The following is an 18,555-nucleotide window of genomic DNA, read 5'->3' as shown; positions in this document are numbered from 1 at the left end:
GCTGGACCCTGTTTTTTCCAACCTGGTCCCCTTCAAACTGCTCCCCCTATTCCAGTGACATGGTCAAATCATTATTTGGTGCCTTTGACCATTGATACACCGAGCGTTGAAAAAAGCATTACCGGTAACCCCACAATTAGAAAGTAGTGGCATTAACTGGACCCATCTGCCTTTTCAAGGTTTATCGAAAGGAGTGTGCCTCTAGTAGACTCCAATATAGAACAGGCGGAGACTTCCACCAAAGCATGGAAATCTTCTTTATTGTAAGCAACCTGATTAAACCCACCTCCACTCCTGGATTAGATGAAGCTTCTAACAGCCACTGCAGCAAGCTTGGTCAATGATCTTTATCTTTACTTTAACAGGGGTGAGGAAACAGTCAAACCTGTGTCTCTTGACACAGGGACCTACCACTCGCAATGGGCTCCCTTGGACTAATTGGCTCTACTTGACGCCGATTCTATTTCCACCTTAATGCGTCAAGTGAAATCTGGATCTCCGAATGACACATTTAAACCTGATTATATTTCAAAAATTTCAAGAGAGCGTCACACCCATATTTCTAGGATTAGCCAAACTCTTGCTGAGCACTGAAGAAGTATCAATATCATGGAAACACGCCAAGGTTATCCGTCTTCTAAAAAAGCCTTTGCTAAATGCCACTCAGCCAGAAAACCATCAACCCATTTCTCTTCTGTAGTTTCAGGCCAAGGATGGGGAGAGACATGTAAACAATCTCCTAACCAAAATATTAGAACAATATAAAATATTAGATTGTCCCCAAAATGGATTTAGATCATACAGCACAAAAATTGCTCTTTTAACAGTTACTCAATCCCTTTGCAGTACTGCAGATGCTGGCAAATCCCAGGCTCTGATACTCCTAGATTTAAGTGCAACCGTCGACACTGTCTCACATGCAATAATATTACCCGCCTCAATGACCTGGGGGTACAGGACAAAGGTCTGACCTGGTTTACCTTCTTTTTAAAGGAGTGGTCTTTTTAAAGTTATAACCCTCTTTCGCCTCATCACAAAGAGGACTGGCTCCTGCGTCCCTCAAGGTTCACAGCTCAGTCATACCCTCTTAAATATTCACATCAGACCTCTGGTAAAGGTAGTGAAATATTTTGGACTATCTCCCAAGTGTCATATGCTGATGACACTCAGCTAATTATTTCCCTGTCGTCAGAGTCGATTGGCTTTTGTGTCAAATCTAGCAACTGTGTATCAGCGTTGGACAAATGGATACACGACAACTGTTTAAAAATTAACTAAAAAAAAACCAGATCCATGGAGTACCCAGTCTAGCTGCCTGGATGCAATTTTACAAATCCCTCCAGAGCACTACGCTCCACCAATCTAAACCTGGCCCACATCCCTCGTCACAGCAGAGCCAGGAAAGGAGGTTTCTCCTTCCATGTCTTAGCTCCGACCCGGTGGAATTCTATGCTTCCTAACCTTAGAAAGATTCAATATCACTTACTGATCCAGAAACAGCGGAAGACCCGGCTCTTCTCCATCTGGGCTGACGATTTCGCCTCTCTGCCGCTTTGTTTCTTAGGATCCTTTTATCTCCCTTGATGATATTGTCGGACACCTGGACCCTCACCTTCCCCTCAGGGCAGGCGACCTTCAGGTGTTGTACGTTATAGGGCTCTGCGCCCCTCTCGTTAAGGGTCAAAGTGGTAACACCCTTGTAGCAAGGGCCTTTATCAGCCGCAGTATTAAGATACAGTGCACACAAATTCCCAGCCCAGTAAAAACCTGAAACGGACCCAAAATGGAGCTTGTACCTACATGCTCGCCTCCTCTGTGCTACCTGTGCACTTCCTCTGTGTTTATGTCCTGTTTTCATGTCCTTTCTTTAAAGACACTTTTGATCCTTCTCATGCCAACCCTGGCATTTGTCTATCAGATCATTACCTGATGTCTGCTGTGTTCATCGTGTCACTCCCCTGCTTTAGCTGTCCATGAACCCTGTTGAGCGAGTACGCAGACGTAGGGGAGTATGGCAGGTGATGAACAGGGACTCCGGTAAAGCTGAATTTAAGAAATCCCAACTGTGTGAATGCTGCACTCACCTTGAAAGCAATGGACATCTTGTCCCACTCTGCCAATGCTCCATCCCCGACCTAGCACCAAACGGAAGACATTAAGTCAGATACCCTGGTAAGGTAGAAAAAGACATAAAGCAGACACATATTGGCAGCAGAGATATCGCAGGTATATTACTGGTAGTGTTTGAATCTCGATAATAAATGCTGCAATCTTCCAACAAATGATTGAACCATCCCTAGGAATGTGGCAAAGATAACTTAACAAACAGGAAAGTGAAGACTGGAGTGGGACCTTCAGCTGCTCCAGTGTGAATGGAGCTACATGTGTTATATACTTGCTGAAGTGCTACCTTTATTAAATACTTCCTGAAGCGTTACCATTATTATATACTTCCTGGAGCGTTACCATTATTATATACTTCTTGGGGCATTAGCTTTATTATATACTTCCTGGAGCGTTAACTTTATTATATACTATATGTTAGACTTGGCATCATTGGTGTGAGTCTCCCTTCCATTTTTACTGATTGCCTAGTCTGTTTTGCTGGTTATATGCTGCTATTCAGTGCCACAGTGCATGTGCTCCCTATGTTAAATTGATGTACTGATTTGTGACTCCATGATTGGGTTATTTGATTTACTTGTCAGACCCTAGTACAGTGCACCATGTGTGCCCAGGGCTTGTAAATCAAATGCTGCTGGTGGGCTTGCAGCACTGGTTGTGCCACCCACAGAAGCAGCTTGTAAAGTGTGTCTCAGGCCTGCCGTTGCAAGGCCTGTGTGCAGTCTGTGACTGCCATGTCGATTTGGCAAGTGCCCCCACTTGCCAGTCCCTAAACCTTCCCTTTTCTTCATATCAGACACCCCATTGGTAGGCCCAAGGGCAGGGTACATTGGAAGTATAATGTAGGACATGCCCTGATGTGTGTAGCAGGTCCTAATAGTGACTATAGCCATTTCAGTTTTTCACTATTGCAAGGCTAACTGTTCTCCGTAGGCCAGAATGGGCAGTTAGATTATTACATTTTATAATCCTAACTGACTTGGAGAACATGGTGGACATTTTAATTTAGTATGCCTGAACTCAGAATGATAAAATAAATCTTTTGGTTAAGTTGGTTCTAACACTCTTTGTTTGAAAATACCACTTTTAGAAAATAGGTATTTTCTTGTATTATTGTCCAGGCCTGCCTCTGCTAGGTTGTGTATTCCTTGTCTGGAGTCTAGTGACAGGGCTGGGGGATTCCAGGAGACAGGCTGAGGCAGCCCAGTGGTGAATAGAGAGATCTGCATCTAGATGGGAGGGAGGAGTTGCACCTGGGACCTGAATAGGGCTGGGCCTTCCCTCCACAATGCTGGCTCCACCTCCTGTGGTGCGTCTGATGTCTCTGCCCTGCACTGTGAAAGAAGAGAAGGAATCATGTCAACAAAGTGCTCCAGGGCTTTGCTTTCCCTCCACAATGCTAGCTCCACCCCCTGTGGGGCGTCTGATGTTACTGCCCTGCACTGTGAAAGGAAAGAAGGAGTCATGTAAACAAAGTGCTCAGGAACTGGTTTGGACTAGGCAGAGAGAACAAAGGTTTTTGGGGTATTCAAAATCAATAGGGAATGAATCACTCGACCTGAGTAACCAGGGCTAGCAACTTTGTAATGAAAAGCCCTCAATCACGTTTCGCAAGGTCGTAAGGCGGTAGACCTTGGTTCTCTGCCAAGTCTAAAAACGTGTAAGCGTCATCATTGGGCTCCCTTTTTGTAGTTCGCTTACCTCCACCAGGAGGAATACCACTGGTTATTGAAGTAGTGATTGAAGATAGTGTGAAAGTGCTCAAGTGAAGTGAAATATTAATTTAAAAACTTGTATGTCCTTGACCAAAAATGTTTTACTGGGTCAGGAATCAAGTACTAATAAAAACAACGTGATGCGTATGTGGACGGGTTACTAGACCTACGCAATACTAGTGTCCAATGAATAGGTCAACATGTTTCAGCCCTGTGTGTACGCCTGGACGGTTGATGGGGCTTCAGGACCTCAAAAAGAAGTGTGGAAGTGTCCTGCGTATTACACAAGTACCTATTAGGAACTACACTGGTTCCATTCTGTGTGGAGAGTAAATTATTTCTATAAAAAATATATATAAAATCAGGGAGGGGGAATAAGAAAAGAATACATGTTACTACCATGTTGCCTCTAGATTATTTTACAATGTGACAGTCAAATGTTTCAATGAGCAGTGCTCACCTTTAAAAACACACTATAGAGTAGTGTAGAAATAAGTAACTGGAAAATGGCAATTCTTTATCCTTACCTACCGTCCCAGTGACGTGATCAACACAAACATTCTCATACACAAAATGACCCGTGGTGAAGAGATAACACATAGCGATGTGGCACAGTTAGCTCTGCTAGTACACACACATTTGATCTTACACTCATGTATCTCGCATTTCATGGTGATTAATAACATCGGGCTATATAATTGCAAGGAGAGGTAGTTGGTCTCATTAGTATCCTTTCTCATTAATGGTTAAGAGTACATTAGAATTAATGGTTATCGTATTATTTGTGGTTCTGTATGAGCCCCGTCTCATGCACGCAGAAATCACCATCCAATCATAGTTATCCCCATATGCGCAAGTGCGACTGATATATGCATGTCAATTGGCAGTTAAAAAGAAAAGGAATTGTGCTAATTTGATGCATGAAAGCTCTACATATGCGGTACCGCGTGTTAACTTTTGTGTATAATGCGTACCTCCAAGCTCGACATTGCGGGCTTCAACAGGGGGCCGGCGGGCACTTTGTATCTGTTAGAATAATAACGGACCCATGCAGGAAAAGTTATTAGTAAGGGAGAGGGGGTTTTTGTACTTATCTCCGTAGTATGGCTTCATCGTGCTTGCACCTTCTGCTGTGTAGGGTGGCGGCGACTTGTGCTCGCTCTTCCCACGGCACGCTGGAATACGTCGGCGCCGCGGGTTGAGCGAGTAAATGAAGGGTTGTTTTGGAGAAACAGAAAGCAGACTATGCTCACCTTGAACAAGGTGGAAGAAGAAATACTCCAAATGTTCGTTATGCAGAAGTGATTGATATACAATTCCTTAATGAGGATTCTTTATGTAAAAGAATTGTATTTATTTTCTTGCTGAGAATTTTTTGAATAAAAAATGGGTTAAATAAATATGTGTTTGGAAAGATTTATATTAGAAGCAAGCAACATAAAATTTGGGAGAAGGTACTGTTTCTCTAGCAGTCTGGACAAGCTTTACCAGGGCCCAATTAACTATAAAGGGATTTAGTGCTAGAGTCCCTCCACAAAAAATGGTTGTTTTGTAGTTCTTTGGTGATACTTGAGAGTATATCAAACCTCACGATATACAAGGATTGATATTATTATAGTGGGATTCATTCTACTCATTGTTACTTTTGGATATAGGCGGTATCCCCGTGGTGTCTAGAATTTCTCAAGATATCCTTGTAGTAAATGTTCTAAGTCGTGTTCAATGGTTCAAACTCAACCATGGAACATTATCGTTCAGACCGCTTCTGTTAGTTTTTAGGCGGTGCACCCATCTTTGTTCTTTTTCGAATAAAATGCGTTCAGCATTCTGTTTTTTGTGCTGCAAAGTTTCCAGGATAACCCACTTGAGGTTGTTTACAGTGTGGCCATGTTCAACATAATGGGTACTCATTTTCGTTGTCAGTTTCCTGCACTTCACGTTGCTCCTGTGCTCGCAAATTCGTTGTTTGATTTTTTTTTCATAACAAATTTTATTGAGTGATTAAGCAGAATAAAGTTGCGGCTCCCCACAATCAGGAGATCACCACCAAGCATTTTGGCACAGTTTTATCTCGCAAGTACAATGTTCAAACAATAAGAGGAGAAAAGCCAAAAAAAGTAACCCCCTTACCCACCCCAACCCCCACCAACTCCCACCGCCCAACTACCCTACTACCCACCCCTTATCCCACCCTAACCCCCTGCACGTGTGTAAAGAAAGCATTTAGTTTTTGGTCGTAGTGTGATAGGTATGACACAGTTCTCAAGCCTGTACGGCATCATCCATCTATATGTCCTCCTCATGTTCCACCGGGGGATCCAATATCAACTTCCTGTAATCTGCCCACCGCTTCCAGATCTTAAAGTGTTTACGGGGGCATCCCCTCGCTTCAAACACCGGTCGTTCAAGCCCCATACAGTAGTCAAGGCCAGCCTTCCATGCACACAGGGGGGGGGCTCGTTCTCCCTTCCACGCTCGGGCCAGGTCTCTCTTGGCAACAACAAGCCCCAGCAACAATAAATGGCGCTTATATATCTTTCCACCAACACCCTCCAGTATATGGAGCAACCCCAACCGATGAGTACGGGGGAGATCCCAACCCAGAACCTCAGACAGGCAGCCCCACACACCCCTCCAGAAGCCAACTAGTCCAGTACACGACCATACCGTATGCAGCAGCGTACCAGTTGAGGCCTTACAGCGCAGACACTCCGGAGACCCAATCACGTTGTTTGATTTTTTGGCATGTCATCCCTATATAATGTAGGGTGCATGGACATGTAATCATATAAATCACGTGTATTGTGTTGCAGTTTGTGTGGTTTCTAATAGTCCATTTCAAGTCTGGTAGTAGTTTTGTGGTTGTTAGTGGGCATACCGAGCATGATCCACATGGGAAATGCCCTGTGACTGGTGGTAGATTCCAGAGGATGCCTGTCGATGGGTTCATAGTGGCTGTTGTTGGTCTTGTATGCACTAAGATGTCTTCCAGGTTCTTGGTCCTTTTGTTCGCGAACCTTGGTTTAGGCAAATTCAATTTTCCAGATTGTAGGATTCGTCAATTTTTATTAATGATCTTTTTTAGATCATTGGTGCAGTAAGTTCTGACGCATGTCATCAAGTCCGGGGTGGGTTCTTTCTGGGGGGTTTCGAGGAGGCTTTTTCTCTGTTGGTTCCATGCCCGTTTTTGGCATTGGTTAATTATTTTTTCAGGATAGTTTTGTTTCTTTAGTTTTTGGTTAAGATCTTTCGCTTGTGTCTTGTATACTCCTACGTCTGTGCAGTTTCGTCTAAGACGTAAAAATTGGCTGTATGGGAGGTTTTCTCTAAGCGGCCGGGGATGAAAGCTGTTGAATGATATCAAGCTGTTCTTGGAGGTAGTTTTGAAGAAAGTCTTAGTTTTTATTTCATTATTGTCAACATAGATGGTATAAAAATATTGGGACCCATACCCAAGAACGTTAGATCACTTCTGGGAACAAGACAAACCTTTTGCCAAGGAGAAGAACCAAGGAAGCTGCAGGAGTTTGGACTGCCCCTCTGCAAGTGTGCTGTTTGCTGGGTTGGCCTGCAGTGGTTTCTTTATTGCCAAGGAAAGGAGAAGGAACTTTTTAAGAACTTCATCATTGTAGCAGGGAGGCCGGGACAGTATCGAACAATACACCGAGTCCCGACTGGTGGACTCATGACTCATGTCCTACCTCTTTTTCGTCGTCCCAGGAACCGTGGGAGACAGGCTCTTCCAGCTGGTGGGAACAGAGAAAAGAAAGGAGAGGCGTGTATCTATTACGGGGCCGAGTCGGAGTCACACCCCCCTACAGCGTCATCGCTGTACCTGCCAATGAGAGCGGAGGAAGCGGACCTGCCCACGGATGACGTACATCCAATGAATCCTCTAAGAGGCACGGAACAAGGAAGTGTGGGGTGCTACGGCATCGAGGAGGAGAGCGGAGCGAGGAGCATCGACGAGGAGAGCGGAGCGAGGCGTACCGGAGAGAAGAGTGGAGAGCGAGACAACGGAAGCGGCGAGGACCGAGGGAACAAGCCAGGAGGCCAACGTTACCGCTCTGCGCCCAGCCACGCTCAAGGAGGAGTGTGGCTCTCCCAGGTGCGTGACCGGGTGGCTGGGTGGCTTAGGAGGCGGGGCGCCTCAGAGTAATGTTGTACAGCCCCCTTCCTCATTGTCTTCCTGGCACTTTTCCTCCCGAGCACCAAACCCCCCCCCCTTCTTTTTCTTGGCTATTCCTCTGTTCCGCCCCTAGCCCCATCACGTCGTGTACATAGTGCACCGGTGTCCCTACTTCCCGGGTTCCCTCTTTGACACCACCCACATTTGTACACCGTACTGAGAGTCTCCTTTTCTCTCCGCATGTGGCGCTGGAACACGGTGAGAGAGGACGACCACACACCCAGAGAACCTGAGCGCCGGCATGCGAGTCCAGGACGGACCAACACCCTAGCTGATACCTTGGATCCGGCGGCTTTGGCTAGGGAAAGACTTACTCAGAGACGAAAAAAAACATTTATCAAAATAAAACCCTCTTTACCACGCTCCCGCCTCAGTGTCCCTCCTTCTGAACCGCAACAATCATCTTGCAGAATATTCCTCCAAGGGCTTGAACTTGTGCTTGCCTCCTGCTGTAGTCTCAGGGACAAAAGACGTCACTACCAGCTCCCCCTGTGAATTTCCTTGCTGGGAATTCTATCTCCAGACATTTTGCGTGTTGCTAGGAGCTGGAAGCGCGACACATCGAGAAGAAGCGTGTCGCCGCCACAGCTGAAATCGTCGCATCGCCGAAGAAGTGTGCCGCCACTGCATCTCCCAGGAAGTGCGTCTTCGTCGAAGATGCCTGCTGTTGCATCACTGGAGAAGCGTGACCCCATCGAGGGAGTCGCCATCGCATCACCGGAGAAGCGTGTCGCAGGGCCTGTCGCGGCTCCAAAGTACCGAGTTGTTACAAGCCTGCCAGGGCGTAAACGCATCGTCGCATCAAGGGCCCAATCTTCTTGCATCGCATCTGGATTATCGCTAAGCATGGGCGTAAAATTCGTTCCGCTCGTGGATTTTGCAGATTGTTCCGCAATTTCGCGATCCGTAAATCACGCAAAATCCGCGAATCCGCGAGCGGGACGAGTTTTGCTCAGGAAGCACTTACAGGGTTAAAGCAGGTGCCCAAGTTGAAGCTAATTTCTTTGTAACCATTTACAAAATGGTTACAAAGAAATTAACTTCAACTTGGGCACCTGCTGTAGCCCTGTAAGTGCTTCCTGAGAGGCGCATCGTTGCCTACTTGAAACTATTCTCTGACCCTGCTCTGACCCTCGAAGCAGGGTCAGAGAATAGTTACAATTAGGCAACGAGGCTCCTGTCACTAAAATTAAACCTCAGCAGGAAGCACTTACAGATAAATAAAGCAGGTGCCCGAGTTGAAGCTCAAATTCAGTAACGCATTATAATCAGCCCAAGAATCTAGTGAGCACGGTCGATACTAGGCAGGTGTGCTTTCTCCCCAGATCTACCGTCTACAATTAGCTGTAATCCGTGATGGGGGTCTAGGCATCCTCGAGTTTCTCGAGCGCAATCCCCCTGTACTTCCAGTGACCAGCACTTACTGCTTTCTCCTCATTTGCTGCTCTGATCGGTCTCTGACCCTTTATAATCGAGAGGCATGTGAACTCGCACAGAAGCCCGGCCCCACACACACTAGGCTATGCAACCTCTTCCCTCCCTTTCCCCCACTGTGATGGACAGCTCACTCGAGGGACCTCGGCGCCTATGGGCGCGGTGGAAAAGTTACAGACACACGGGGTCACTGGAGACAACTCTTCTGGGCCTTTACACAGCTGTAGGCAGGAAAAGCACGATACATTTACCCAACGAGGTAGCACTTACTGCTTTCTCCTCATCTGCTGCACTGATCGGCCTCTGACCTTTATAAACAAGAGGCATGACAACTCGCACAGAAGCCCGGCCCCACACACACTAGGCTATGCAACCTCTTCCCGCCCTTTCCCCCACTGTGATGGACAGCTCACTCGAGGGACCTCGGCGCCTATGGGCGTGGTGGCAAAGTTACACACACACAGGGTTACTGGAGACAACTCTTCTGGGCCTTTACGCAGCTGTAGGGTAGGAACAGCACGATACATTTACCCAACGAGGTAGCACTTACTGATTAGCCATTAGAAAGTACTCCAGGAAATCCGCGAATTTGCGGATTTTTTGTGAATTTGCACGAATTCGCGAACTACGAATTCGCAAAATTCGCCCATGCTTAATTATCACATCGCATTGAGGCGCCATCTTGTGCATCGCTACCGGGCCGCATGCCGAGAACCTACGCATCATCTCCACACCGGTAAGGATCACGACGCATCCCCTACTCTGCGCAAGCATTGAAGCCCGACGCATCATCCCCGGATCCGGTACGGAACCGACGCATCACCCTCTGCAAGTCTTTTGTCGTTTTGCGTTACAGATCCAGGTACTTTATTGAGAACTTTGTCGCATTTATCATCAACTTGAACTAAGCAACTTTTATCATCTTTAAGTCAACTTTAAGTACAGTATTGTGGATTTTTGTCGTTTGTGGTCTTGTGTTAAGTCTGTATAAAGAATATTTATTTTTATAAAACCTGTGTTGTGTCCATCTGTAGTGGTTTCACTGTATTACTGTGTATATTAACAAATGCTTAACACACTGCCTCTGAGATATGCCTGTCTGCACGTGCCAAGCTACCAGGGGGTGAGCAGGGGTTATTTAGGAGTGTAATCCCCTTGTCCTGACTTAGAAGCAAGGGTCCCTATTTGGTCAAAGGTGTACACCATTGCCAACTAGAGACCCCAGTTCTAACACTACATGAATAGTTTTCTTTGTCATGTTGTCTTGAAAGGGTTACTGCTGTTATTCAATTCCTGAAACTGAAGTGACAGCAGCACATCCTGATCCATCTCTTCTTACACAATCCCTTCCAGTTTAAATGAAATCTTAGCCATGTGCGTCTTCGTAAAGCTGCACCTCTAGCGAGTGGGCAATCTATGTATGCTCTTTCTGTACAAAGTTACTGTGTGAACACCGGAAAATCACCTCGTTTCTGAATTAAGTAAAATGTGACATGTTCAATAGAACATTTAGTTAAATATCTGTGTATGGTGACATATCTCTTGGTAACTTTCATAAATGGTCATGACGAGATGTCTTTTACAACTAGTAAAATATTGTGTATTCACATTCTCCTACATTTCCGTTTATTGATTTTAAATCTCTTTACATCCAATAGGAAACCAGCCTTGAATGCACAAATGATCGTGAATAATGCCCGTAATCGTGCAAATATGAAAAAAAGTGGTTCAAAAAAATGAGCTCCAATATTCAGGAATAGATCTGCATAGTCAGAGACTGAGGAACGTGAACAGAAACTGATAGATCCTGGAAGCGGCAGTCCAGAGCAATTCAGTGGATGTAAAAGTATGAGCTGTGCACTTCCACGCAACAGGACTAAGAATTGACCTCTAGAAAATTAAGGCAACAACACTGACAAACCACTTCCTGTATAAACAGGCCTCCACCACCAGCTTTGATCATGTGTTCGGTATGAGGTGGATACAGTAATGATGGCAGACGACCATTCAGGTGTATTGTAAACTCTTTCTGGCCAAACCACAGGTGCAAGAGAAAAGCACAAGGCAGTGGAGCTAGACAACTGAAGGGTAAAGGAAAGAGAGGGTCTCTGATCTACAAGAGACTGTCCCAATTTGCTTCGACCAGAAGGAAGACTAATCTTTACTCATAAACATGCAAAACCATTCCGCAATCTAAAGACATAACCACCTCCAAAGAAGCTTTGCTTGCCACAATTATTATATATGTAGTTGGTGAGATATATATTTCATTGTGAAATCTGAAATCAACCTTCAAAAATACCACACACAGACAGGGAATGTGAGAATAACACAAGTGATTTTTCAATCATGTTAGCTCCTCAGGAAATGCAGTCATGGGATGCAGACAAATATAAACCTGACCCAGAGACACTAACCAAGATAGAAAAATCATACACAAGCAGCAAGAGCTTTAGTTTGTCATCACTACTAAAGAGCCATCAGCAAACACTCAAAGGAGAAACAATGGGTAAATGCAATGAATGTGCGAAGAACTTTAGTCATTTAGCACTCCTTAAAGATAATCAGCAAACACACACTGGGGAAAAACCATACCATTGCAATGAATGTGTGAAGGCATTCAGTCAGTTATCAATGCTTCAAAGACATCAGCAAACACACACAGGAGAAAAACCATACCATTGCACTGAATGTGTGAAGAGCTTCAGTCAGTTATCACAACTCCAAATACATCAGCGAACACACACTGGGGAAAAACCGTACCATTGCACTGAATGTGTGAAGAGCTTCAGTAATGTATCAAATTTCCAAAGACATCAGCGAACACACACTGGGGAAAAACCATACCATTGCACTGAATGTGTGAAGAGCTTCTGTTATTTATCACAACTCCAAATACATCAGCGAACACACACTGGGGAAAAACCATACCATTGCACTGAATGTGTGAAGAGCTTCAGTCACTTATCAGAACTCCAAATACATCAGCGAACACACACTAGGGAAAAACCATACCATTGCAGTGAATGTGTGAAGAGCTTCAGTCGGTTATCACATCTCCAAATACATCAGCGAACACACACTGGGGAAAAACCATACCATTGCAGTGAATGTGTGAAGAGCTTCAGTCGGTTATCACATCTCCAAATCCATCAGCGAACACACAGTGGGGAAAAACCATACCATTGCAGTGAATGTGTGAAGAGCTTCAGTCGGTTATCACAACTCCAAATACATCAGCGAACTCACACTGGGGAAAAACCGTACCATTGCACTGAATGTGTGAAGAGCTTCAGTCAGTTATCACATCTACAAGGACATCAGCGAACACATACTGGGGAAAAACCATACTATTGCAATGATTGTGGAAGTAGTTTTAGTGATTCCTCAAATCTCAGGAGTCATCAGCGAACACACACAGGGGAAAAGCCATTACAGTGCCGTGAATGTGTGGAGAGCTTCAGTCAGTTATCACAACTCCAAACACATCAGCGAACACACACTGGCAAAAAACCATAACATTGCAATAAATGTTTGAAGAGATTCAGTGTGTTATCAAATCTTCGAAGACATCAACGAACACACACAGGAAAAATATCATAGCATTGCAGTAAATGTGTGAATAGCTTCAGTCGGTTATTGGACAACAAAAACCTAAACGAACACACACTGGGGAAAAAAGATACTATTGTAATGATTGTGGAAGTAGTTTTAGTGATTCCTCAAACTCAGGAGTCATCAGCGAACACACACAGGGGAAAACCCATTACAGTGCCGTGAATGTATGAAGAGCTTTAGTCTGCTATCAATTCTGCAGAGACATCAGCGAACACACATAGGGTAAAAACCATCTGGTTGCAATGAATTTGGAAATAGTTTTAGTCGTTCATCAAAATTAAGGAATTATCAGCGAACACACACAGGGTAACAAACCATCAAGTGCAGTGAGTGTGTTAAGTGCTTTAGTCAATTATCAGAAATACAAAGACATCAACGAACCCACACAGGTGATAAACCCCTTCCACTGCAGTGAATGTGGAAGTAGTTTTAGTGCCCCTTCAACATTAAGAAATCATCAGCGAACCCACTTAGGGGAAAAGCCGTTCAAGTGCACTACACAAACACAAACAGGGGAGAAAACATACCATTGTAGTGGATTTTGAAGTGTTGTGGGAAGGATTTTCAGCTAACTACAGGGATTAGTGATAAAAACCTATGAACACACTCCACTGACAATGTCAGTGATTCACAGTCATATTAATTGTATATGAGTATATTTTAGACCTTTCTTATTTATAGATAATCAACCAACCAACTCCTATCTGGTGAAAGGACAGAATCCGTGCATGATGGCGAAAGTATTGATCGGAGAGAGAGCTGACTAAAAGTTTAGTTATCAATACGTTTCTGAAAGCTTGAAAGTTAAGTAAAGAATCTTGAGCAGTAAAGAATTCTAGGTTTTAGAGTCCAGAACTATCGACTCCCTGCTTTACATTTCTTATGCGATAAACTATTGACAAGGAATTACCCAGCAAAAATCGTAAACCATGCTAGGAAGAGAGCACTTAATACTCCCAGAAGTGCCTTATTGGAGAAAAACCAAAAAGAAAAAAGAGATTGTCTTCCCGTGGTATTGACGTTCGATCCCTTAGCTACCAAAATCAGGCAGTCAATACGGAAGCACTGGGCTATCCTGTCTAATAAGGACTTTGAAATGCCACCTCCTAGATTTGCTTTTAAACGATCTAGTAACCTGAAAGATAAATTAGTGCATACTCGCACCCAAATCTCCAAAGATACCAGCAGGACACTACCTACAGGCCACCATCCATGCGGCACCTGTTCAGTCTGCCCTCTAACCTCAAAGACTACTAGCATCACGTTGAAATCAGGCAAGGAATGGCAGTTGAGACAGTTCAGTAACTGTAACACCACGAATGTGGTATACAGGCTGGACGGTGAGTGTGGATTACACTATATAGGCCTTACCACACGAAAAATTAAAACCCGCATTCAGGAGCATTTAAGCACCATTAAGAAGGGAAAACTAACGACAAAGTTGGTGCAACACTGCCATAGCAACAAACACTCATTCAAATGGGTAGTTCTAGAAAAAGTGACTGGTGACGCACGCACGGTGGAGCAATTACTAATCACGAAAGAGGCCAAATGGATCTTTCAAGAAAGAAGCGAAAAATTGGGGCTGAACGAATTATTCGAATGGAATAAAATACATTGATTTGGGACAGTTAATAACACAGTTCTTTGGCATTTGGATGGGTCCACACTGTTTAACCATGTCAAAAATGTAACTTGAATGCTTCCACTCCATAGCAATAATGGTTCCCCGATACCCCCAGTGGCAGTCACTGACTTACAGCTTTTCAACTCTGCTGCCCTAACTATTGTTTTTTGCACAAACTTAGTCTGGCCCTCAAATATGGAAAGTCTCTCCTTCCATGTGGACCTCTAGCACACAGAATCCGGTCTCATTATCCCTGTTGGTGCACTGTTGGTTATGAAACCCCATATACACAATGTTGGGTTACAGCGCCTCAATAAAAATAATACTTAATGCAAGAGACGCCCTAAACAAAAAATGGTGTGACGAGGTTTCCCTCTCCCATCCACTTCGTTTTTGATACTTGTTCTTTTTTTTTAAATGCTGTTCAAATTTTTTTTTAAATAAACAAAATCGAAATATATTGATTGATGTCCCTATGCTAATCGTTAAGATTGATAAAGCTATTTCAAAGACTTCAATACAAAGCCGAGATCTCGCGAGACTCCGGCTTTTAACACACATTAGTATTGTTTCCATTGAACTCTTTACCGATCTAAAATGGAGGCCGCGTTATATCGCGAGACTAGGCTACGTAACTCAGGGATAAAATACATTGGCTGCCGAGACTAAACACAGGCGGAGTTCATGCCGGTTACCTTCCACTATCGCGGTAAGGAGTACGGGCTCTTGGGTAATCTTTCGATATGAGGGTCGGGTACTCTATAATATTAGTAGCCTGACATGTTGTAAACTAGGTGCGAACCTTTTCCGACGTGACAGCATGGCACCCTTTAAGACCGTTTGGCTCATGTTTACTAAATAGGGCGAACTTATACTGACGATAATGGGCAGCTCAACAAGAATCTTTGAGTAGATTTCTGTGGGAACAACATATAGTGTCAGGTTCGAGCCAGATACACCTTGGGAGCCCTATAGGAAATAGAGAGCCCGGGCATGATCAGGCAAGTTTTTTACAAAGAGATTCAGAAATCTTTGGCTGATATACCCAGAAAACGATTAGGGACAATACAATGTCACTAGATTGCTATAAATAGCAAAGGATTACAAGTGTGATACTCGCATATTGTTTTCTTTGTCTACACCCTTACAGCAAATTGAAGGGGAAGGATCAACGACCCACATTTGGGGTTGCTGTCCCATGAGGTCACCACCCTCCCGGCTGGTACGAGCACAGATGGCCGAGTGAGGGTAATTAAGGCGGAACTATATGTGTTTGGGATGAGGGAATATATGCTCTACAGACAGGTTTCTAAAAACGTGCTTTATTTCCTTTTTCATTTGTTTTCAGTTGCGAAGACTTGTCTGTCCTTATGCAGTGGCTTTAATACATATGACGCCCTGAAGAAATTGCCAAAAAATCGATGGCAATGAAACACGTCGGCAATTAAAGTGGTGTTGGTTGGATAGTTAGTAACCACACTCACTTTTTTTAGATTCCACCCTCAACACAAGAGTCAGAATAAAATTGCATATCTGTGTTGTCGTGTGTGTTTTATATGTTGTTTTTTGACACTGTTTTGATCGCTTTGTGGTCTATTCTCACTGCATTCTTACACAATACACTTTGCCTTTGTTTGTGTTTTCTGGACACAAATTTTCCTTTCCGAGCTTGAAGGTGCCAATGATGAGAACAGGGCAACCCTGGTGAGTACCTGCCAGGTTCCCGTTGGTGGTGCGCCCGTGAGGTGCCATCTCGCTCCTACACACTTTTTTGTATCGTGTTTTGGGTATAGTTTTGACACTAAGATGTGTAGTTGTTGTATGTTTCGCAATTGGAATTTTATCATTACCATTAGGGAATGGGCGATTATTAAAGGAGGCACACTTTTAGGATTTTAGGATATACCAACTACCCCAACAATTAATGAATGGGGAGGAATTTTGTAAAATGTATGCAACATACAGTATACCTAAAAAGAATTACAAGAGTTTATAAGTGCCTATAAAGTCTAGGTCATCGTTGTTTTGTTCATTTACATTTCTTGAACCTTGGCACTGGAAAAAAATATGGATTCAGAAGTAAAGGAACACAAAAGATACAGATTTTTGACACAAATTATATTTTTACAAGTAAAAAGAAACTCTTGTTTTTTAGACTGCCGGTGAATGAATGGACTTAAAAAGTATGTGCTGCCTTGTGAGCAAGCATTAACACTTTGTGATGCAGTTGGGACGTCCTCCAACCACAAATAAGATAGATCGTAGCATTCTGAATCATCTGTAAGGTGCTTTTGTGTTACTGGAGCTGCCAAATACACAGTGTTCTCATAACCCAGCCTTGCCCAGAGGAAGGAGTTCACTGATATAATATGCACTTCAGAAGAAAGGATACATCTTCAGTAGCCAAAGAAAGTAGAAACAAATGCTTTCCACCAAGTTCATTTTAACAAAGTGCTGAGTCCAGGACATGCTTCCTGCTGCCGACCATCATGATCATCATCACCACACCACCACACAGCCAGTCAGTAAAAGGAACGAGAATGGTCTTCAGCACACCCATCCTTATACATAACACACTACAGGGGTTTGCTCCAGGGTCAAACTCACTTTACTTTCACGTTATCAGCAACAAGTTCTAAACTGAACAGTTATATTTAGGAACAAGTGGTTTGTACGGCCATTAGTGGAATAATAAATTTGAAACCCCAAACTTTAGAAATCTGTATTAATAATACACAACCAAACATTCAAACACCACCCATGTATGGACACCCAAGAGCCTTTAAAAACCACACTGTAGAGGTGTGTATCAGGATCAAACTCAATTTACTTTAACATTAACATGACTAAATTATGATACAGCAAGAACAACCATGAGGCTTTGAAATGTGCACAATGATGATTAGATTTTACATATGAATACAAAATGTATGTTTTTAGAAATGTAATAAAACAACACATTTATTTGAATTCATGGTATTAGACTGCTGATTGTATAGGAAATCGTAAATGTATTTTATTCCCTAAACTATAAAGATAATTTGTGATGTCAGCAAGGAGCCTAGTTTATTTGGCAACAGATGGGTCAAATCTCAATAGCATGACTGCTGGTGAAGGTGGAATCATTGGGGACTATTCTGGCCAGTGTGCCTTCTCTCAGAGTGAGGGTTGTTTTTTTTGCTTCAGATGGTACTACCTCTCCTTCTGTGATAATGAAGAGAGAAATTCTACCTTTAATACTAAGATCTGGGCTTCACTCCTGTTTTGGGAACATAATTCAGTCATTTCTACCCAATTCATACCCGAATTGTTTAGGAAACCTAAAAATATGTATCCTGGAACTACTCATGTTAATAATCAATAAAAATACCACAGAATGTTGAGTACTTGAAAGCAGTGTGCCACACAAGGGATTTAAACATGAATTTGTCAGAGGGGGAGCTAGGTGGCGCTAAACCGTAAAGGCCGCACTGCTGTGAGGCTCCCGCCGTCCTGAGCGAATTATCAATCATAAACCCCATCCTGTTTAAGTAGCGGGATCCTAAACCCTCACCATTGGGCAGCAGAAGGTATCCTGTGGCTGAATCCTGAGTTTGGTGCCGATGGGACAGAGTGACGAGCCACGGAACCTGGCGGTGGTGAGGAGTGTGGGCGGACTGGATCGCTCGACCGGCTGGATGAATCACGCGAGGCCGGGGCAAATTAGGCCGCATTACGGAACTGATTGCGGCTCGGTGCAGCTCTTGAGACAAGTCTGGGCAGCCTCTCGAGCTCGATCTACCCTGGCAGGATACAAACCCGGCGGGAGCTGTGCCGACGCGACCCTAGCGTACGGTCCTACTGAGGCC

General features: G+C 43.9%; 1 protein-coding gene and 1 pseudogene across 2 annotated transcripts in view; both read left to right on the top strand.

Moving 5' to 3' along the window:
* LOC144822985 (uncharacterized) overlaps positions 1-17,677 on the top strand; it is a 59,547-nt gene extending 41,870 nt beyond the window's left edge. The window contains exon 2 of the mRNA XM_078681119.1: positions 11,121-17,677. Within this exon, the coding sequence (XP_078537245.1) occupies positions 11,812-12,981 (1,170 nt within the window). The 5' untranslated portion in view covers positions 11,121-11,811 and the 3' untranslated portion in view covers positions 12,982-17,677. The remainder of the gene's footprint in view (positions 1-11,120) is intronic.
* The window catches only part of LOC144823048 (uncharacterized), a 75,874-nt pseudogene that overhangs the window by 41,401 nt on the left and 15,918 nt on the right, over positions 1-18,555 (top strand). The gene's annotated exons all lie outside the window — the stretch shown is intronic.

This window comes from Lissotriton helveticus, chromosome 1_1 (assembly GCF_964261635.1).
Source record: "Lissotriton helveticus chromosome 1_1, aLisHel1.1, whole genome shotgun sequence".
NCBI lineage: Eukaryota > Metazoa > Chordata > Amphibia > Caudata > Salamandridae > Lissotriton > Lissotriton helveticus.
This window is presented reverse-complemented; position numbering and strand designations above follow the sequence as displayed.